Source organism: Pectinophora gossypiella, chromosome 10 (assembly GCF_024362695.1).
Source record: "Pectinophora gossypiella chromosome 10, ilPecGoss1.1, whole genome shotgun sequence".
Classification (NCBI taxonomy): Eukaryota; Metazoa; Arthropoda; class Insecta; order Lepidoptera; family Gelechiidae; genus Pectinophora; species Pectinophora gossypiella.
In genome coordinates this window covers 7,252,427-7,274,103 of record NC_065413.1, presented here as the reverse complement: position 1 = coordinate 7,274,103, position 21,677 = coordinate 7,252,427, and the positions used below count along the sequence as shown (strand labels likewise).

At 36.9% G+C, this 21,677-nt stretch overlaps 1 protein-coding gene across 2 annotated transcripts; it reads left to right on the top strand.

Moving 5' to 3' along the window:
* Positions 1–978: 978 nt before the first annotated feature.
* On the top strand, positions 979–6,767 carry LOC126370458 (roundabout homolog 2-like). Of its 2 annotated transcripts, none has more exons than XM_050015318.1 (17): positions 979–1,275; positions 1,715–1,907; positions 2,208–2,311; positions 2,393–2,549; positions 2,739–2,940; positions 3,027–3,213; positions 3,297–3,421; positions 3,502–3,633; positions 3,729–3,926; positions 4,011–4,314; positions 4,431–4,546; positions 4,620–4,831; positions 4,909–5,072; positions 5,170–5,301; positions 5,374–5,525; positions 5,610–6,055; positions 6,132–6,767. In XM_050015318.1, exons 1-17 carry the CDS (start codon positions 1,179–1,181, stop codon positions 6,211–6,213), a joined length of 3,003 nt encoding a protein of 1,000 aa, XP_049871275.1. In that variant the 5' UTR covers positions 979–1,178; the 3' UTR covers positions 6,214–6,767. The 2 variants fall into 2 exon arrangements, with proteins under 2 accessions (XP_049871275.1, XP_049871274.1); XM_050015317.1 differs by having other exon boundaries at positions 5,595–6,055.
* Positions 6,768–21,677: the final 14,910 nt, after the last annotated feature.

The window sequence follows — 21,677 nt, the reverse complement described above, 5'->3', positions numbered from 1 at the left end:
CTTATGCGTAAGTAAGAGCAAGACAGACACACATGCGCCATCCCACTTACTCCTTAGCAGCTAATGAGCATTTAAGACTAAAGTTAGACCCAGAGGGGTGAGGTAAATCTGGCAACTAATTGGTGAGGGTAAGTTAAGCCTAATGAATGATAAAGACTCTCATAATGAGCATTCTCAAAATCTACATGAATTCATTTGAATGAATGATAACTACAGAAATTAATTTGAATTTCGATAACATCAAATTATATTTTATATTTATAACTTAGCTTGTTAATTACGTCATCTAGGTAAAAGATTTCTAAATGTCTATCTCAAGATACAGATCTCCGCTAATCATATAATCGACTAAAAAGACCCACAAAATCCTGTTAGCATAATTTTACGGTAGCGAACTGTAGGTAATCCAATCAACTAGTGTATCTAATCTAGTCATTCCTGTGTTGTCACTGGCCACGGAACAGTTAGACAGCTATACGTGACGAGCATACACACAGAACCCCAATTGACGCCCACCGAGACACGTGTGTCGAATTGTTAGTAGATAAAGCTAATCTCTACAAATTTGATGGAAGGATATTCTTTGGCTGGCGATAGAGATAAAAGATGGCGGAAAATTTTAACTGTAAAAATAATGAGTACCTGTACCTGAAATGTAATTAATAAAAAACACATTTCCGTTTTTTTTTGTAAGTATATCTAAGTAAGTATTCGCAAGTTTGTAAGTATACGCCTTGACAATGACGATATAAGATATCCAGCGAGCTGAAATACATCTTAAAACTTTACAAAAAGAAAAATACTATACTTAAAGCTAAAAAAAACTTCGACTGAAATAAAAAGGATCACGACAAATGGATGGATTAATTAAAGAACTTTTTGCAACTCAATGCAAAGGGAAAGCTCAGGAAAGCCCCACTGAGTCGGCGCGAATTGACAATATATAGTGGGGGGCAGTCACCCCTCCGACGTCGCGCGGATAGGCCGCGTCGCACTGCGCTTCGAATACATCGCGATGTCCGAACTAAAACTATCGCACTTCAAACCGTCAACAACATGATTAAAACTATCAAAAAAATAACTCTAAAAATGCTCTGTGAAAGTAATTCTTTTTTCTAGTCTAGAATAATTATGTAGAATGAATGTAAAGTGTTAAAAGTGTATAATCAGTGTTAAGCATGGTCGCGGGACCAATTAAAACAAAACGTGCATGGAACCAGTTCAAGAGTGCTGTGCTTTTGCATCTTTTGTTCACTCTTCCTTTTTCGACGAGAGGTAAGTGAAAGATAACAGATAAACGCTTATTAAAAGCCGCCGTAAAAGCTGTACGCGTTTCATGATCATTATTTTTTAAAGCCGCTTATAAGATACTAAAATTAAACGTTAACTCTTTTATCGGTAATGTATATTTAAGTATATTGATTTTAATAGTTAGCTAATAGCTTTTTATTGTGATATCCTAATTGATTTGCCCGTTCGCGTACATTAATTACATGGTTTGATTATTTTTACAATCAGGTTATGCAAACAAGTATATTTTTTATAGGTACCTTAATAACCACAATTATTTTCTTAATGAAGTTGCAGCGTTTAGTCCAGTTTATCAAGTTATTTGTTTCGGGTTATATTTAGTGATTAATGACAGCCCGTTTTTGTGTTTATGTAAATGTTGTCTAAAAATAGTTTTTTAAAGATTTGTTTTGCTTTTATTAAGCTCAAAGTCGTGCGCCGCGGATAAAGGAACATCCAGCTGACACAATAGTTGGGAGGAGCGAACCTGCGACCTTACGGTGCGTTGCTGAGGGCAAGCCCAAACCAACCATCTTGTGGTACAAAGATGGCGCCCCACTCGCCCCAACCGATCATCCCCACAGGGTCCTACTCGAGGATGGGCTTCTCTTCCTTAGGTGGGTTTTCCTAAAACATGTAAAACTTCGCCCGTCAAATTTTGTTACTAATAAAATTTAATATCCACTTTTACACAACAAAGTTTTTTATGAACTTTTACTCTGTTTTCGACAGTCCCAAATATACTTCCCCACCAAACAGCGGCGAAGGTACTTTTAATTCCGAAAAAGGTCTTGTTTTACGACATTCATAAATTCTTGAAAATAAATCACCTTCCCCCCTGTTCGTTGAGACGAGTGACTTGCGAACTTAAGGAGTAAGAAACTTATATTAGTATCTGACTTAGATAACTTTTTTAGGGTTATGCGAGGCAAAAAGGAGAGTGATGAGGGAGTTTATTGGTGCGTTGCGCGAAATTCCGCCGGAGAAGCGGTTAGCAAGAACGCTACTCTCACCATTGCCGGTAAGTTTCATATTATGTTTGTATCATCAAGCCGGTACAGAATAGTACAACTTTTTGTTTCAACCATCGGTTTTGTTGCAGTCCTCCGCGACGAATTTAGAACTGAACCTCGTGATGTCAAAGTAGCTAGTGGCGAGTCCGCCATGTTTGAATGTTCTACGCCTAAAGGAGTTCCTGAACCATCTGTCCATTGGACTAAAGATGGCCATACTTTAGACGTAGAAGAAGTAAATGGGAGGTACGTAAGATCAATCACTATAATTACTCTCTGATTGACTTAATCAATTTTATTATATACTTTATTAGCCTAGGATTTCATAGATTGATTGCACGGTTGATCTAGAGAATTATATTTAGGATATTTTTCATCATTGAATTTTCATTCTTTTGGATTCATTCTTTATTAAGTATGTATGTTTATTTTCAGAATGTCTATAACAGATGGTAATCTAAAAATCCTAGAAAGTCTTCCGACAGATAGTGGTGTGTATCGATGCGTGGCATCAAACGCGGCGGGCGAGAGACAATCTCGTCCTGCCACGTTGCTCGTGTTACGTAGACCACATTTTCTTGTGAAACCTAATAACATAACTGCGTTGTTGGGACAAAACATCGAATTCCATTGTCAAGTATGTAGCCAACCTAAGATTTTTTTTTCAAAATACTTACAAAATTTTCTGAAAATAGTATCATTAAAATTTCCGTAACTTTTTAGGCATCACCAGAATCAGATGTGTCAGTAACTTGGTCCCGTGACAACGGATCGTTATCGCCCTATGCAATAGTACGGAGAGGGTCGTTGAGAATTGATCGTGTAGCGCCAACAGATGCGGGCCTTTATACCTGCCGAGCTGAAAGCCAGGCGGGCTCTAGCGTTGCAAGTGCTATCCTTACTATACATTGTAAGCACAATCTCCATTATTATGACAGTAAAATTTTATGCAAATGATGTAAGTAACAGCGACTAAGGGTGATATCTTTACAGCGCTACCTCATTTCACAAGAGTGCCTTCAGACCAAACGGCATGGGAAGGGGAAGCCGTATCGTTCCCTTGCGAAGCGGAAGGCTCTCCGAAACCAATTATATTTTGGACCATGGAAGGATCTCAGGTAAAATTTAATTAGTCCTTAATTCTACCTCCTAGAGACGTAAGATCTTTATAATAATAAAATTATTTTCAATTTCATAGGAATTGGTATTTCCAAAAGCGAATCAACATGGGTCTCTATATTTAGATAGAGTTACAACACAATACGCCGGTAGATTGTCTTGTGTCGCTGTTAGTGCTGCGGGGAGTGCTCTTCATACAGTCACATTACAGGTAAATTTACTTTATTTATTAATATTTCGTATAGGTACTGTACATACCTACCATATGAACTTATTCCGTCATGTGTATGTGCGAATTTATTCAAGGTGCTAAAGAGGGAAGCCAATTCCTTCAAAGATGATCCTGACTCATCATCTCCGTATCCAGAATTGAATAAGCCACAGAACCACCCACCAATGACACAATATGAACTAGTCCAAGCTCGGCGTTACTTACAACAGGATGTTCTTACTTTAAGAAGAGTTGAAGGAATATCTGCTACTACGATTAAAATAGTCTGGGACGTAAGTTAACCACATTTTTATAGTACTGCAAGTATTCATAAAACCAATTAGTACGCGTGTGTTCTAATTATAAAATAATTCCAGGTCATGACTGATTACAATGAGTATTTAGAAGGAGTAAAGATTTGGTTTAATGGAACTTCGATAAACAAACCGCATGCATTGGAATCACAGAATACACAAAGTACCAATGTTTCGGTAGACAGCCTAGCAGAACTTACGAAACTTGAAAATTTTACGATGACCACAGTACACAATAGCGGATCATCGAGCCATGTCTTGACAGGTTTAATGCCGTATGCTCAATATGACGTATTTCTTATGCCATTCTATAAATTATTACTTGGAAAACCTTCAAATTTGAAGTCCGGATTCACTGAGGAAGATAGTAAGTAAACTTCGAAAGTTACTCCATTATTCACAAACTTATTTCATTTTAAATTTCAAACAGCTATTTTGCTTATTCAAATAAACCCCTATTATTCAAGTGTCCGTATGTTTTAGTTCCATCAGCGCCGCCACAAAGCGTTTCGGCGGGAGTGATAAATGCGACGTCGGCTTGGATTCGCTGGGACCCACCTCCTGTGCATACTTGGAATGGTGAACTGTCTGGTTATTTGGTTAGTCCTTTTTAGAGATTATGGAGTCTATTTATTCTGCACGGTTGATCTTCAGATTTAGTTGTTATTTCAGATCGAGGTTCGGGTGGGTGGTGGTAACGTCGGTCGCGTGGTGGGTCAGATGTCGCTGGGCCCGCGCACGCGCGCCGCTGCCGCCAGCTCGCTGCGTGCGGGCGGCCGCTACAGCGCCCGCGCTGCCGCAGTCACGCGCCGAGGACACGGACCCTTCAGCGCACCCGCGCACATACACATGCTGCCCACACACACGCAGAGACACTATGTACAGTAAGTTTTTCAACACTCACTCTCTAGCCTTGAAAAACTTTTTTGGCATGTTCTATAAACGATATAATTTATTTCAGAACGGAACCAGCAACAGACAAAGCAATATTGTCAATGTTCCAAGAAACTTGGCTCGTAGCGCTATGCGCAACGCTACTTCTATTAGTTTTAGTTGTTGGAGGAGTTACTTTCTATATAAAGCGACGACACTCAAAGCAAAGGAAAAGTAGTCAAAACACAACTGGTGAGAAGATCTTATATTCACATACCTACCAGTACGTACCAGTGCACGTATTTGCAAAGCGAAGTGCAGAAAATAAAACAAGAATATTTGTTTTCAGGGTCGGCTATTGCCAATGCTCAGCAATGTTTGTTAGGAAAGGAAGCCGTGTGGCTACGCGAAAGGCCTATGTTTGAAGGCGCTAACGAACCTAGAATAGAAATTTTAAACTGCCACCAAACTCTTATCCATGGTAAGTGACAGAGTCAGAAAGTCTTGCTAATTTGATTTAAAGCTTATGTTATTAACACGGTATACTTTGCAGGTGGCCATTCTGTAGGTACCATGGCTATGGAGGCAGAATATAGTCTTCCACAACATCCGAGTTCAATGACCGCAATGCCTCAAGAAGAGCAAAGGAGACTAGCTCCCGAACCCTACGCATCCAGTGCCATTTATACTGAATTAAATTATCAAGTAAGCATAGTTCCGTATTAATCTAAATCAGTCTATAGAAGAAAGTCGATTATCTATTAAATTAATAAGTGTTTGAAATTGCAGGATCAAACTGATGCCGAAGATTCTTGTATGAAATGTGCTGTAAGTCCTGGCTCTTATGACGACAGTATGGTCAGATCATACAATGAAAGCAATCAATTTTCTAATGAGGACTGTTCCACTTGTTGTCGAAGCAGCAGTTCAACCTTAACTAAAGATTATAGTGAAATGACCAAATGCGGAAACGAAATTGATGAAATACAAGAAATGTCTATTGAAGAATGCCCGTCTTGTAAAACGAATGCTTCTAGATCGTCCAGTCACCACGACGGTAATAAAGATTGGGCAGTAGCTGAAGTGGAGTATGATTACCCACAGTGGCATTGGCTAGGCAGGGAAAACAGTTTTAGACATGGGACACAAGATACAAGATATTCTAGCGGAGGAAGGAGTGAGCAAAATTGCCGAATGAACTTATGTGACATTCTTCCGCCACCTCCTTATGAAAGGTTTGTACAAAGTCAAATTCTGGAGTAATATTTAAAGAAATGTATTAGAGTTTGATGAAATATTTATTGTCAACAGAGATTCGCCGTATCGGGATATGCACGCGTTTACCAATCACTCAGGGACTTCAGGTTGTTCAGGTCATTCATACAGAAGTTAATTTTAATTTTGTCTTGTTGACAAATCATCGCCATAAATATCACTAGTACGTAATCAAAGCAATACTAATTTTAGTGGTTTGTAAATATGTAAAAAAAAAACTGTGTACGGTTCTTGCATGTTATACCACCAAAATACTGATCTCGATGACTACTGTAAGTTTTTTATTTCTTATTCGGACTGTGGTGGTATGGTAATTGAAGAATTCTAAGATTGTAGTTATTGTGAACGTGTTACATAGACTGCATTATTCCTAGTGTAGGTTTCATCTTTATAGTGACTGTGATATAGTATAATTTGGTATCAATTTTGTTTTGTACATATTTTTAACATAATATTTGATATCCTTATACAATTTTAACTTAACCTATTTATTGTGTGTAGTGAGTTTAGCGTTTCAATTTAACGAATTTTCATTCATCTCGAAAGATTGATTACAGTTGTGAAATAAATTTTTGTACTGACTTTGAAACTAATTCGTATAACTCATTATTGATAAGAATAATTTGTACATTGCCAAGACCGACAGCATTATTAAAACACTACGCATTTTCATATTTTGTTTCAATCTTTATCTTGGAAAACAAACATAAATAAAATTCGGCCTATGTAGTAGTACGTCATCAATATTGGCTTTGCCCTATTTGTTGTACTAAGATCTTCTTTCATCTCTCGTAATTTCTCATTATACTTACCTACTTGCATTTTTTCTTTAACAGGTGGAACATTTCCCGTAGTTTACGATAACGTTTACTGCTGCCGAAAGGTTGTATACAAAGGATTAATTGCCCAATACATAGGTCGTTTCCTAAGCAATTAAAAACATTTTACTCAGCAGTAAAAGTGCGAATCGCTTGTAAATCGTTCCCAATGAATCGTTTACTCAACGTGTTCTACGAACAGCTATATTGAATTCAGTAGAAAGTATGTAACGTATCGCTTTTTGACTAGTTTAATTTATTCTGTGTAATTGTTCCAAAATAGAATTTCTAGAAAGGTTGCAAAGACTATTAACATACATAAATATATTTTCACTCATGATAATATCAAGACCAGACTAAACAAACTAATTTTCCGGTCTAGTCGGCAGCAATAGTTAGCTGTAATACCTTTATAGCACACTTCTACGGTCGAGACAATGTTAAGGCTTTCATAGTGCTGTCTGATGAACTTAGAGTCTCATTACCTGGCCATACAACTGCAACTGCCATAACAATTAAAGCCTTAATCAGCTCAGCTCATAAATAACTAAACACGCATTTTCGTACCCCGTCGTACGCTACATCTGAAACGTGGGGAGTTGCTATGGCAACCGGTTCACCCTGAGTGCACCCTTGTTATTAATACCCGTAATTACCGTAACTTGATTGCATTTCACACCAGGTGTTAGATGACGCCTCTTGTCAAGAAATAACAACTCGTGAACGACTATTAAGTGTTTAACTCGGTGAAATGGATATAGCTGTAGTAGAAAGTTAGCAATTTGTTCCGTGATTTTCTTTAGAAGTAACCTAAAAAAAGTAGTAAAACAGAAGATTCGATTCAATAGCGAACGATTATCGTTGTGTTTTTAAGGGATTAATATTTTTACATTCTATATCGATACGTGTACACTACTGAAATTGAAATATTTGAGACGAGATTCAGCAACCCTAATTCACTCAAGAAACAAGCCGTGGAAAAATCAGGTTCCTCGCCCTTCCTATAAAGTAAAACCTGACTTGAATCATATCTCCTGGAGCTCGCGATTTTTTATTTTCTTTATTAATCAACACTCCCTACCGTACAATTTTCAAACGTGAAGTGAAGAGCCCTCTGTCGCGTTCCAAAGTCAAGGGGCCCTTACAAACGACAGAGAAAAATTGAGAGAGATGTACGTAGTTGTTTTTGTGTTGTGAGCTGTTTGGAGTGACAAGGAAAAACAAATGGATGTCGAGTTGTTGGAAAATAATGACTACTTTGAGAATGCCGCCAGATGATTGCCTAAAGAAATAAGCCTTATAAAAGTACATTCCGTATTTTATTAGCTTGAGTACCTCAAGGTGCTGTTCTTGGTCGACTTTTTATAACTATATAGAGACAGCGGCTTGATCGCCAAAGTAATGTCAGCATAAAATAAAGATTACGAAATATAACATCCTAGTGTACTAACACTTTTATGCAGCTACTAATACTGCTACGACAGCTTCACACTATTACGGTACATACCTAAATAATATTATGATATCATATTATTATCACCTGTTATAGAATCCCGCTTATTGATCGCAAAGGAAAAATATTATGTTAATTATGACCGCTACGGGGCACTTTTTGAATGTGCTACTATATTTAAGCTCTTAAACATATGTGATGATGACATGGATGCTAAGCGTTTGCGTAAGGACGTTACAATTTGTGTCACAGCTGGGTGGCGAAATATGGTTAACGATTGTTATCAGGCGCAGACCTTGGCTTAAAACTAATTAGCAGAGAGACTTCATAAAAAAGAATTAGATGACTACATTGAACTGGCTGGCAACGTAAATACGAATAGGCTTGTAGCTACAAATTTGTAAGGATTATTTGTATAATTATGTTAATATATTTAAATTTTTCAAATAACATTAAAATGCAGGTCAATCCAATGACATCAAATTATGCCGTTACGAACACTGATCTTTATTTAAACGACGCATAATTTCGTCGGCTCATGTTATAATCATGGCTTTATACGTTATGCCAGTTGTTTGTGAAGAAAGTCACGAATATCAGAAAATATAATTACAAAAATGTCTGTAAAATTTTGAAACAGTAAGCGGGAGGGTGCATGAATTATCCATTACACAGCCAGGACTGAAGGTACCTTTGGAGCCATAATTCGTACTCGTTCGTACCGGGGTTCTGTAGGATATTTATAGCCACAGATAAGGCCTACAGATGGCGCGGCTACGGAGTTTTCCTTCCCCTAATACTTGTTGAGTTACGGTTTCCAATTTCCAGCTCTGCACTTCAGGTGAGGGGCGTCCCGTCTGAATTGTTGGAACTTATCGACACAATTCACTACGATTCCGAGACACTTTCTATTTGCCTTATTTTTCTTCGCTTGCTAGATGCACGGCAGGTACTTGCTGAAATATATTTGAACTTTAGAATTCCAAACCTCTCTATAAAAAATACGACTATATAAAAACTGATAGAAACTAAAGTGCTTCAATATAACTATGAACAACAAGACAACGCTTGATCACTCTTTAATTATAAATAATTACTTTTAAACAAGCCACGGGCTTCTAAACCAAAATACACTCCTTGAAAACGTAAGACAGTAATTATGTGAAGTTTAAAAGCGATTACTACCCCAGCATTAGTCATGGGGGTAGAATCAACACGGAATTATGATATCGGTGTACGTAACGTAGTGGTCACGCGATCCGAGGTGCCTGCTTTTTGGTGATTTATAGGCCGAAATACAGCGTGACTAATACCTTTGTCTATGGAAAATACTGCCACAACTGTTTTTGACATTGGGAATGAAATATTTGGCCGCGCTGGATATTACGCGTCGGCACGAGACGCTTGGGCGTTTCGTTATAATTTACGCATAAACTATTATTAGTACAGGTACATTTAAGAAATCTTAATTATTATAAAGAAAAAGCTAATTTCTTGATAGAATAATAACTACAAGATTAAAAGTAAAACGCTTTATATATACTTAGACAATAACTTCAAACTAGTAAAAAATCAAATAGCAGGTAGGTGTAAAAGTAAGTAGGAGTCAGGTGAACAATTATCAACAATTCCACATCGCTATAACTTAGTGAGGTATTCTACTTTAGCTAGAGTATTAAATTTCTCAAATAGCGGATGCTTCGACAAGAATTCCTTTTATTCGTAACTCGAGAGTAAAACTGAGACCACATCGTAGGTAATTTTATTCACCTTCTCGGATAGTTAATATTAATATCTAATAACGTTGACATATCGCCTACATAGCTGCAAGTTGTAGCATTAAATATTAATAATAAGGTCCCTGCGGCATAGATTAAGCATCACAGTCGCGCGACAAATTCATGGACTTCGATGTAGAGACGTCAGAATATTATCTATATAGACAACATACTCAGCGTCTCTTGGACGAGGCCCATATCGTTTGTTGCGTCGCTCGCGATAGCCTAACCCATGCAGCGGGGGAGGTACGCGATATGTATCACAAATGTAAATTGCAACAGTACAGCTAAAGTGATACGTCACACAAGCAAGAGATTAGGGTTATGTGAGATCACCCGCATTGGGGTCAGTAGCTAACTACTACAAACATTTAAATGTAGAAGATACGTAGGTCTATATGTTCTACCGGGTGTTAGTGACATCTGTATACTTACCTACCTATAGTTAATTTAGGTAGTACATATTCTAAATCGACGAGTAGGTACGTTATCATCATCATCAACAGCCTATATACGTCCCACTGCTGGGCACAGGCCTCCCCTCAATCAACCGGAGGGGGTATGGAGCATACTCCACCACGCTGCTCCAATGCGGGTTGGTGGAGGTGTTTTTACGGCTAATAGCCGGGACCAACGGCTTAACGATACGTTAAGCCGTTAGGTACGTTATGCATGAAGATATTTAATGAGAGTGAAAAAAGCGAAAGTAGTATGACAGAATCGTATAGTAGGTAAGTAGAATTCCATGGTATTCGCCTATCTAATGATAAATAGGCGTGATATTATGTATATATTTGTGTATAATATGGAGTACAAAAATTCTACTAAGCTGATTTAAGATTTTTTGTAGATCTATCTGGTCTAGTAAATTTTTGCCTAGTTTTTAAGAGGTTAAGTCCATCCCTATAAAGTACTATATGCGTATACATAGGTATACATAATATCTTAGTATATTATATCGTTTTTTACCGACTTCAAAAAAGGAGGAGGTTCTCAATTCGACCGTATATTTTTTTCTGTAAAACAAAAACCCAACCAAATTGTATTGCAGTAACGCTTACTACGTGATGGAATGATAAAATATCGAAATAGTGGCTTATAGACTGATCGATCACGAAAGTGAGCTAATTAAGTAGGTACTGTAACTAGGTAGAAACATAAATTTTACTAAGGTGCAGGTATGACAATTTTATTTGATAGTCGAATAATAACGAAGCTACACAGCCAAAGTAATCAAAGTAGCATGTGCCGTTAAAATGAATCCCTTGCTTATTAGACCCAAAAGTTTGGCACATTTCGAAAACTCATTCAAAGTTCACGACGATTCACGTGGGAGCGGAACTGAGTGGGTTCGATAAGGGATATCTTTGTTTTTGACAAATTGTGTTGTACCCTTTATACATTTGGAAATGGTAAATCACCTAATAGGAACCTACGTAATTCAGTTGGTGCTTTCACTCCAGTTTTACAGCAGTTTGGCATAGCCAACCAACAACCAAACTAAAAAAATAAATAATAATAAATAAAAAATTAATATATTAATTATTATTTCTTATAATTAATTTATGTCATCCTGAGGGCCATTTTATTTTTTACACACTCTAGCGTTTGAGATGTGGTGTTGGCGAAGAATGAAGAATAAAGAACCATAACAGATACTTTACAGAACCAGAGAGGAAATATAATTGACCACCTGATACGACACGATTTATTTTTAAAGAACATCAATCAATCAATCAATCAATAATACTTTATTGCACAACGACATATACAAAGGACATAAACATACGAATAAAAACATAAGTACAATAGGCGGCCTTATTGCTAAATAGCAATTTCTGCCAGGCAACCTTAGGGTGAAAGAAGTTAATGCATTGGAGCACGGGCTGGTGCAATAAACATATAATGACACGAACAGTAATAAAAAGAAAAATAAAATAAAATAAGAAAATAGTAATAATAAATAATATATATATATATATATATATATATATATATATATATATATATATATATATATATATATGTATGTATGTATGTGTATATACATACACACATATACATACATACAAATAGCCTATACAATATAATAATACATATAAGGAGAATAAGAAAAAAACACTCATAGAAGGAAACATTTAAGAAAAGAGAGGAAGGGGTAGAACTAGGAGAACATTTATGGAACAAAAGAGGTGCAGGTCGTGTCGTATCAGGAGGAGGTGAATTTTACGCAGTGGATTGTTGATTACTTAACCGAAAAGAGCTTATAAATATTGAAGAGCAAAATGCACGTCTATTAATAGTCATTATCATCAACTTTTAGCAAGCCACTAGTTTATCTTAATATCGGTAAGGACGTCGGGTTCATTTACAGTACGCCAAACATAGCACTCGAAAACTACTTTACGTAACATTTTCCATACGAAGTAAAATCGTAAGTAACATATTCCATGAAAATCTTCGCACTAAAATTACCAACACATAAACCAGGTGTATTGTGTAGAGGCGTCTGCACAGAACAGAAGTTGCAACTGACCATTAAACGTAATTCGCACCTCGCTTGGTGACTAGAACAAGCGGACACCGCCACCGTACAAGAACGCGTATACACATAAACCTTAGAAACACTCTTATCAGTATCGACCAACAAATTCTCGACACTTTAAACAGACAAGTAACAAAGTCGTGGAATTAGCCGGCGAGGGTCGCTATCTGCGGCCATATTTTTAACTAAATTACAAATAGGTACTGCCGTGCCATCAGTTGGTGCCGTGCGTGTTATCAGAACTGGGGGATCGCGAATGGCTGCTTGCTTTACACACTAGAACAACTGCAGCTTGAGAGGCCATAGAGTAGCTTGTAAGCAGTGGTATGTAGAGCTTTTGTTTGCTATAGAATTGTAGAATGAAATCTAATTAGGTAAGTATTTAGACATAAACACTACACTTAAAGCTAACATAGAACAATATGTCGGACACTAGAAAGTTAGTCCACAAAAGTTATACAGATTCGCGTTTAAATTTTCATATCTTTTTAACAGCCTTCGTGGTTTAGTGGTTAGAGCGTTAGGCTCACGATCTGGAGGTCCGGGTTCGATTCCCGATGGGGACATTGTCGAAATCACTTTGTGAGACTGTCCTTTGTTTGGTAAGGACTTTTCAGGCTTGAATCACCTGATTGTCCGAAAAAGTAAGATGATTCCGTGCTTCGGAGGGCACGTTAAGCCGTTGGTCCCGGCTATTAGCCGTAAAAACACCTTCACCAACCCGCATTGGAGCAGCGTGGTGGAGTATGCTCCATACCTCCTCCGGTTGATTGAGGGGAGGCCTGTGCTCAGCAGTGGGACGTATATAGGCTGTTTATGTTATGTTATGTTATGTTTAATCTAAGATCAACAATCTTAAATTCATAAAAAAAAATGGAAAAGCATAATATGCAGATAAAGCTGCTTGTTAAAACCTTTTTGGCGAGCAACATCGTCTCAACCAGTTTACAGTTTGAAAATCTCATCATCCCCCTAGCATTATCCCGTTTCGATTTGACAGATTCGATGTTTTACAGAAGCGCCTGGGTGTCTGACCTTCTAACCCACGAAGGGAAAACCTGCGCAATACAGGTTAGGTCACATACCTCCAAAAATGCATTTCTCGGGAATGTAGGTTTGAAAATCAACAGTTTGAAAATCTATTGTGATTTATTATACCAACTGAAGTATTTAGTCTGCGTCTCATCTGCTACATTCATGATTCTTAGTCGTGTCTAGTGTGTACGTGCAGACGACGGAAGCGTTTTTTCGTCTAGCCTCCCTACTTGCAGACTTTCCGTCGGTTTTCCTGAAATGATAATGTCGTTAGCAGGCTTTTTGAGGGTCTCAGGCCCTCGTCCTGGATGTTTGAAGGTGCTAATGAGGCTTTTTACTGTTGTTAACAAGTTATCTACTTCATTTTGCAAAATATTCTTCTTCTTCTATCGTGTAAGTTGTGAAGTGGATTACAAACCTTACCAACCCTGGTGTTAGGATTATTATTGAGCCACCAAAAGACCCTGACATGGCTTATGTAATGATTAGTGACTAATTTGTACATCAGTAAGTAGTAACAGGGAAGATTCCCTTTCATGCAAGAAATATTTTACAGAGTATAGTAACTATATACTTACCTATGCTTTGATTAACTTCACCAAGAGAAGCAAGGAACGAGGTTAGCTTTATTCACGACTTCTTTTTAGCAACGAGTGAGAGGATTGAAAAAATACACAATGAATAGCAAACCTCAGAGAGAACAGAATTAAATCCTTTTTATTTTTCACTTTGCGAGAGGTGCTCGTTGCGAAACACAAAGGCTTCCAATCGTCTCTCAGTGCTAAGTCGTTAACTGTTTTTCCCCCATTCAGGAGCAACAAATAAAAATCAAATGCTGCCGCTTTCCTCGATCGAGTGTTTGTTTTTGTTATGTTTGCCTGAGCCAAGCCAACTGTTGTTTGCATAAAGCGGATCTCCCGATGTATGCCCTCGTAAGAAAGCGTGCCGGGTGGTCTTTATCATTTTTAATGTAAACACACCGAACAAACACTATATTATAATACTAAATTTTAAAACAACATTGGCTTTCTCACACAAGAACTCGATAAACAGTTTAACGACAATGTGGAAGATGTCTACGAAAATCAACTTCATTTGGGCGCTGATGATAGCATAACGAAAAATGAGCCTTAAAATAGGTATACTAATAGCTCTATGCTACATCTGATTATTATAAAAGCTATTATAGCATCGTCTTAAATAATATAAGACATTCGAACGCCAATAATAGTTCTACTACACAATTATCGACTCGACACCGCAATTTCGTATCCATCAGTCAAACATACAATAATAGCTGCCTTCATCGCCGATGACACTAGTCAGCTTTTATGATATTTATTATCCATAAATTATTGTTTGTACTGGATAAAATACCTACTTTATAGATAATTATTATGCCTGGAGCTGGCCACATTGTTGTAGAATAAAACGATTGCACAGAAGTAAGTAGATCAATTTGAATAAATAATTTAAGGAGTCTACAATAAACATTTATGGACGGATCCGACATTTGGTTATTTTACAAATACTTGACGTGTAATGGTCCATGGGAACTATGTTTGATGTTTTACGGAACGTCAAAAGTACGATCAATCGTTGAGCAACCGTTCTGTATTTGTTTAACGACGCTGTGCCAGTATGGTAATAGTGGTCTAAAATATGTGTATAAATATTTTAGTCGAACATAAAAGTGCTCGAATGTGTCGTAAATGCTCGCAGTCACTGTTTGCTTTTTTATCGTTCGTACATAATATTTTACTGTACGATGACATGCGGAATAAAATCGCGCACGACTTAGCGCCGAGCACTGACAGTTTGAAGTGCTGCAAGCTTTATAAACCATCTTATGGTCTACGCAATATAAAAGTTTAAATACGACCTACGGGTTGTCTGCGTGTCATACACAATGAGAGGGCAGGTTGTTTTTACTAGAGTCCGCCAGTACCTTACGGACGGACTCCCTGCTGCGACTGAGAAGCGAAAACCAGCAAGCTTTTAGAGCCACGCTATTAGTAGATGATGCATTGATGTATTAACTCATTATAATACAAACCATTCTAAAAGTTAAAGGCTTCATAAAAAGCGCATTCGCTTTCATCACCCGCTGAGAGATTCATCGAAAGGAAGATGAAGTGTGTGCCGTAAATACCTAAAACAAAACATACAACACACGAGGCATCCTCTTAGTGCTAAAGACGGCGTTAACAGTATTCTGCTGCTTGCACTTAGTAAGTTGCACACAGGAAAGTGTCATTTGCAGCAACAGAATATACCTTTGAGTAAAATTTTCATTAAGCAAGCTAGAAAGTTTGCTATTTCTAGAAAATACATCGGCGTTTTATGTTCGAGGCGGACAAATCTAAATTTTGTGCGCATTTGGTGTCTGTTGTGTTAGCACATTTTCTTAAAGAAATACATTGCCGCACGTTTACTTTCTTATTTTTATTACTCAGCAATTGTTTGTCCACGTTCCTCACCAGCTGTAATGTTTGGCTATGCTAATGAATGGTAAGCCGGTAAAAGAATTCTCTAGGAAGCAACCGAGGATTCGCGGCACGTTGTATGAAAAAACAGTGGCATTTCTTATTTGTGGTAAAAAACGGGACACAAACAAGGCTGTTAACGACTTTGCATCGACGATACAACCTCTAGACTCCTAATAACAGACGACCGGGTTCTGTCGACACATCTGATTAATATCAGGTACAAGATGTTGCCTGATAATGTTCGACTAACCATAACCGCTGCCGTGACTTTTCGACATGTTAGCCAATCCGCGTGCTTCCCTCACCCCCTTACCTCAGTTAGTTGACTGAATTAATTCTATGCAAAAAATCAAACAATAAGCCTCTATGTGGTAGTACTATCTATGAGGCGCTGTTATGTCGCTGGAGGCGTTAAACAGCATTTATGTTCTCGGGATAAACAAGAAGTAAACCACTATGAGCGCGTAAACAACGCCTCTGTGAAGAATGGAGAAAGGACAGCTTTATTGTTGGGAAATCCTGGTTATTTAATGTAATGTGCGGCAGTCAATATTATAATCAGTTTTTTGGTGGCGCAAATTGTTAGTTGTCCTCCACCATTCCGCAGTGGAGCAGCGTGATGGAGTATGCTCCATACCCCTCCGGTTGATTGAGGGGAGGCCCAGCAGTGGGACGTATATATAGTATGTAAATTGATAGAAGCAAAATAAAGAATGCTTGCTAAACATTACGTAACAAAAAGGTTGTAAATATCCTTGATTTAAATGGTCATGATGTGGTTGTACTGCTGTACCTCCTTAATTTAATATTCACATTGGCATCAAGCTACTTTACATTTCATCACCAAAAATGAGACCATAATATCCTAACAAAATCTCCGCTAGCCATCATACCAAAACATGCAAATTTATTCAGCGAAAACTAAGTGACGAAGCGGCTTTTCATTTTATTCGTATAAAAGACGTTGTAATATCAATAATTCATCTCAAACTAAAAAAGCACTCGGTGGAAGTTAATTAAAATGTCCCGGAAAGGGAGGTCATTACCGGGGATGAAAAAGCTATTTCCCCAAGAATGGGTTTTAAAGGAATCGACGAGGTTCTTGAGTCCATTTCGTCGAATGAGTCGTCTGAAGCTTATGGACTTTTGAATCATTCGCTTTTACGGATTGCTGCGAAGACTTTTATTGATGCATCTCATCTGGTAACAGTTTATCGTTCCAACTAGATGAACTTGGAGATTTCCTTATTTTATCGCCCATTACACAATTTACGACGCAAAATTTCCGTTTCTGATGGCTAAGTTTTGTTTTAAGAAATAAAAATAAATAGAGGGTTGTAGCAGTAAAACTGCGCTTGCTATATTTAATCTTATCAACTCTATTAGGTATTCTATGGCCGATAATTCTGCCACAATCCCCTTTAACTTACTTTATTTCCACGGCACTTTACTATGTACTTATTATTCTTTTATTTTTTTTTACTCCAAGGTTGATTTTAACACACTTAACAGTAATAAATATATGAGGAGCTTGGAGGCGCAGCGGTAAACGCGCTCGGTCTGCGATTGTTGAAGTTAAACAACTTTCGCAAAGGCAGGTCACGGGATGGGTGACCACAAAAAAAAAGTTTTCATCTCGAGCTCCTCCGTGCTTCGGAAGGCACGTTAAGCCGTTGGTCCCGGCTGTATTATCAGTCGTTAATAACCATCAATCCGCACTGGGCCCGCGCGATGGTTTAAGGCCCGATCTCCCTATCCATCCGTAGGGAAAGCCCGTGTCCCAGCAGTGGGGACGTTAATGGGCTGATGATGATGATGAGTAATAAATATACAGAAATCCGAAACCGTTATCCTTGACGGAGTAAGCGGAGCCACAAGTAATTAGAAGTCCTAAGATGGATATGATGAGTACACTATGCTGAATTATTATGGTACTTATTGGATAGCCATAACGTATGTTTTCCTTCAAGTTAGATAAGCGATGTATTATGTTCGAAATTTTTCTAATTAACGCTTATATCAAAAGTTTACTTATAAACGAGGAGTGACGAGGGAAGTTGGGCACATTAATGCAGAATAACGAGCGGATCGGGCCCAGGGAATTAGGGTGCCGGGGAGGCCCGGATCCTGCCAACACTAATGGGAGTTCCACTTCCAAAGGTCACAGTTATACAAGTTAACTGATGCATCGGTGCTTGTTTATTGCTGGCTATAAATTGCTTCTGAAAATTTGCTCAAATTTAAAAAAAAAAACGCAACGTCTGTACAAGATTGGATCGTGTACTAGGTTCAAGATAAATTATAAAATTCTAAATAAAGACAGATCTAAAACTAACGAAAAACATTTTCTTTTTTCTATTTAACTTAGTTATGAATTGTAATAAAGAAAAACGTAATAATAAGACCGTCATTTTATCACGTTTTTCTATGACGTCACAGTGTGTTTTTTCATACAAATTCCATAGTAATTTCATGTTTTGACGTTTAGTAAAAGTAACTGATTTGACTAGTTGGAAACTAACCTATTGCTCTAACCAATCTAGAGACTCGGACACGCTGATGGGTAGAGGACTAGAGTTATTCTTAAATGATTTTTGAGACACTTGAGTTTATTAAAAACCTAGTCACATATGACATTATGACACTGTTATATTAATAACTCATTGCCAAAAAAAAAAACATGAATGACCGAGCGAATAGAGGATTTATAAAACTTACATCATTTTAGATATGACGTAATCCTCGATAAATAAATAAAACAACTAATTAATACAAGCGACACTTAGAATGCACATCAACACAAAGGATCAGGTCATGAGGTCTGTTTCCGTCTCCTTTGACCATAATTTTTGTGATGCGATGAGCATAATTATTGATTTGCGTCTGGGTATAACCTGTATTTTTGTAGGTACCTTTACCTGTCAAGATCTTCATAGTAAGAGCAGTGGGAACTGCATTCTAATGACATGAAAAGAGTACTACTACTCAAGTTTTCAATTATTTATGTAAGAATATTAATTTATCACAGTTTAATTTCAATTTCATCATTTAAAAAACAACTTTCGAAGACTCTATTTAAAACGAGATTATCAGAATCATTTAATTAATTATTATTAAGCGTGAATGAATAATTTATAACATAGTATGCAACTCAATATTACCTACTACAGACAAATATTAATGTTTGCAATTAATTTCGGTTAGACACGCTTCGATTTGGACAGTCTGTTAATAAACGCAAATACTATTTATTTCGAAAACTGCATACTTAGCGATTAGTTTCTTATATTAATTTTCTTATAGATGCGCTAATTATTCATGTTATTTAAAAAATAATTACAAATTAAAGATACGTTACTTATTTACATATTAAAAAACAAAATAATATACAAAGTTTCAAATAATAATTAAAAAAAAATAAAAAAATACAGAAAATACCCACTTAACTAAACATTGTAGCTGTAGCAGGGATCTCTTATAGATTATCATTTATAAACCCGTCATAATTTAAAAAGAACTGTTCTGGAAAAGTTCTCATGTCTCATCTCAAAGAAAAGTTATTTTTAAATTATGACGGGTTTATAGAGAGCCTTTGAAACTATCTACTAACTACTAATAAAATCTACTTTTGTGGTCTAACTATTAACGAAGCTACCTTGCCAGAACAAAGTTCATCGTGTTCAATTAAATAAGAACTTTTTATTTAATTGGACACGATGAACTTTGTTCTGGCAAAGTTGCTTCGTTAATAGTTAGACCACAGAAGTAGATTTTATTACTCATTCTTTAGGTATTATACCTATTTAATTATGTTTATAAACCCTAAACCACTGAATTTGACTTTATGTTTGGATCATAAATATTGATATCACGTAGTTTTCAGGATTTGTGCCTAGTTAATTGCAATAGGCTCGCTCTCATGGGACTTAACACATACAACAACAAACAAACAACAAACATAGCGGCGAACTCCTTCCTCTCTGCCTAGCCCTTCAGGGATTCAGGCGTGAATTATAATTATTTATATGAGTAGGTAAGTCGAATCACTGGATATGAAGCACAGCCGACGTGAGGTCACACAGGTTATCAATAAGAGAGACCCTCTTGTCCCATCCGGTGGCCACATGTGCATCTGTCACCTAACTTATGCTCAAATGATGACGTTCCTCATTCGCTTGTCAACTGCTCCGCATAAATTGTTGAACATTATGCGTAGCTATGTCATAAATTGTTACGGTTATGATTCAATTGGCATACAGTGGTTCATTGAGACTACAGGTATTGATCTGTTCGGGGTTTATAGTGGGAAATGACTTAGGAGTTGTATTTAAGTACATAAATTGTAACAAACCTTTTTTTATCCTTTTTTATAGAGGTTTTTTCTATACAGAATATGCAACCCTCATAGTTCTTACAATATTCAAAACCTACAAACGTTGATGTATAATTATGTTACTATAGTCATTGCCTAGACTAGATGCTATCTATTATTAAATCATACACAGAGGACTTAGTTGTCTTTAGAATATTTGTCTTAGAAGACATAGGCAGTGATATGCCGTAAATATTCCCGTTTAAAATCTCTTTTATATTAAGAATAGTGATTGCTTTTTGTTTTTAAATTGTTCTTTCTTGGTATTATCTGCCAAAGGTTAGTTAAAAAAACTCTTTTTACTACCGCCGATAACGTTCCTAACGTTCCGTTAGTAGGTACTAAATACAACAAGTAAAGATACTTTATTGTCCTATGTTAAAAACGACGTTCCTATGGCGAAATAAATTTTAAAATGATTCCAGTTTAACAATGAGGCCACGTCAACTACATTTTATATTACAAAACATAAAATAAAACATCAAAGCAGACTGTCATAGAATGTATCTTTAAATTAAGACCCGACGTGAACAAATAAGAAATGACGTCTATTCCATTCCTCAACGGTATTGGAAACGTTTGAATTAAAAGAAAAACTTTCTAATTCCGAATGCAATTTATTAGGAAAGCCGAGGGCGTTTCAGCGCTTGCAGTGAAAAATCGGGCCATTATTGTGAGAAGGCGGTTCCCCCCCACCCGTATATCAAAACAACACATTATTGTTTTCTTCTCGTTTCGTTCCGTGGTTAAAACGGTTATAAATTTAGAACGAATGACTTTACAACTCGGTTATTTTTCTTTTTTTGTGAAAATGGCTTTGCGCTAGACTTAGGTTTCAAGCATTAGCCAGCTTTCTTGGAATCTTTTGATTTATTATTTGAAATAATGTTGAAAGTCTGTCTCATAAAAGTTTATCTTCTTTTAAACTGTCATTTATTTTATTCAAGTAAAAAATAAATTATAAAGGTCCTATTACTTGACTTGGTAGAACAGTAAATTAAAACAATTGGTACTTTTCTCTTATTTTATTTCAACATTTCTAAGATCTAGAAAGGTTAAAGAACGCCAATCACTTGTCAAGTTAGCCACAAT

What these genes read in the sequence shown, in the direction of transcription:
- LOC126370458 (XM_050015317.1), top strand. Translation starts at nt 1,179, where the DNA reads ATGGTCGCGGGACCAATTAAAACAAAACGTGCATGGAACCAGTTCAAG. An exon ending in GTAGAAGAAGTAAATGGGAG is followed by an intron (nt 2,550 to 2,738) that starts GTACGTAAGATC and finishes GTTTATTTTCAG; the next exon opens with AATGTCTATAACAGATGGTA. An exon ending in CCACCAAACTCTTATCCATG is followed by an intron (nt 5,302 to 5,373) that starts GTAAGTGACAGA and finishes TATACTTTGCAG; the next exon opens with GTGGCCATTCTGTAGGTACC.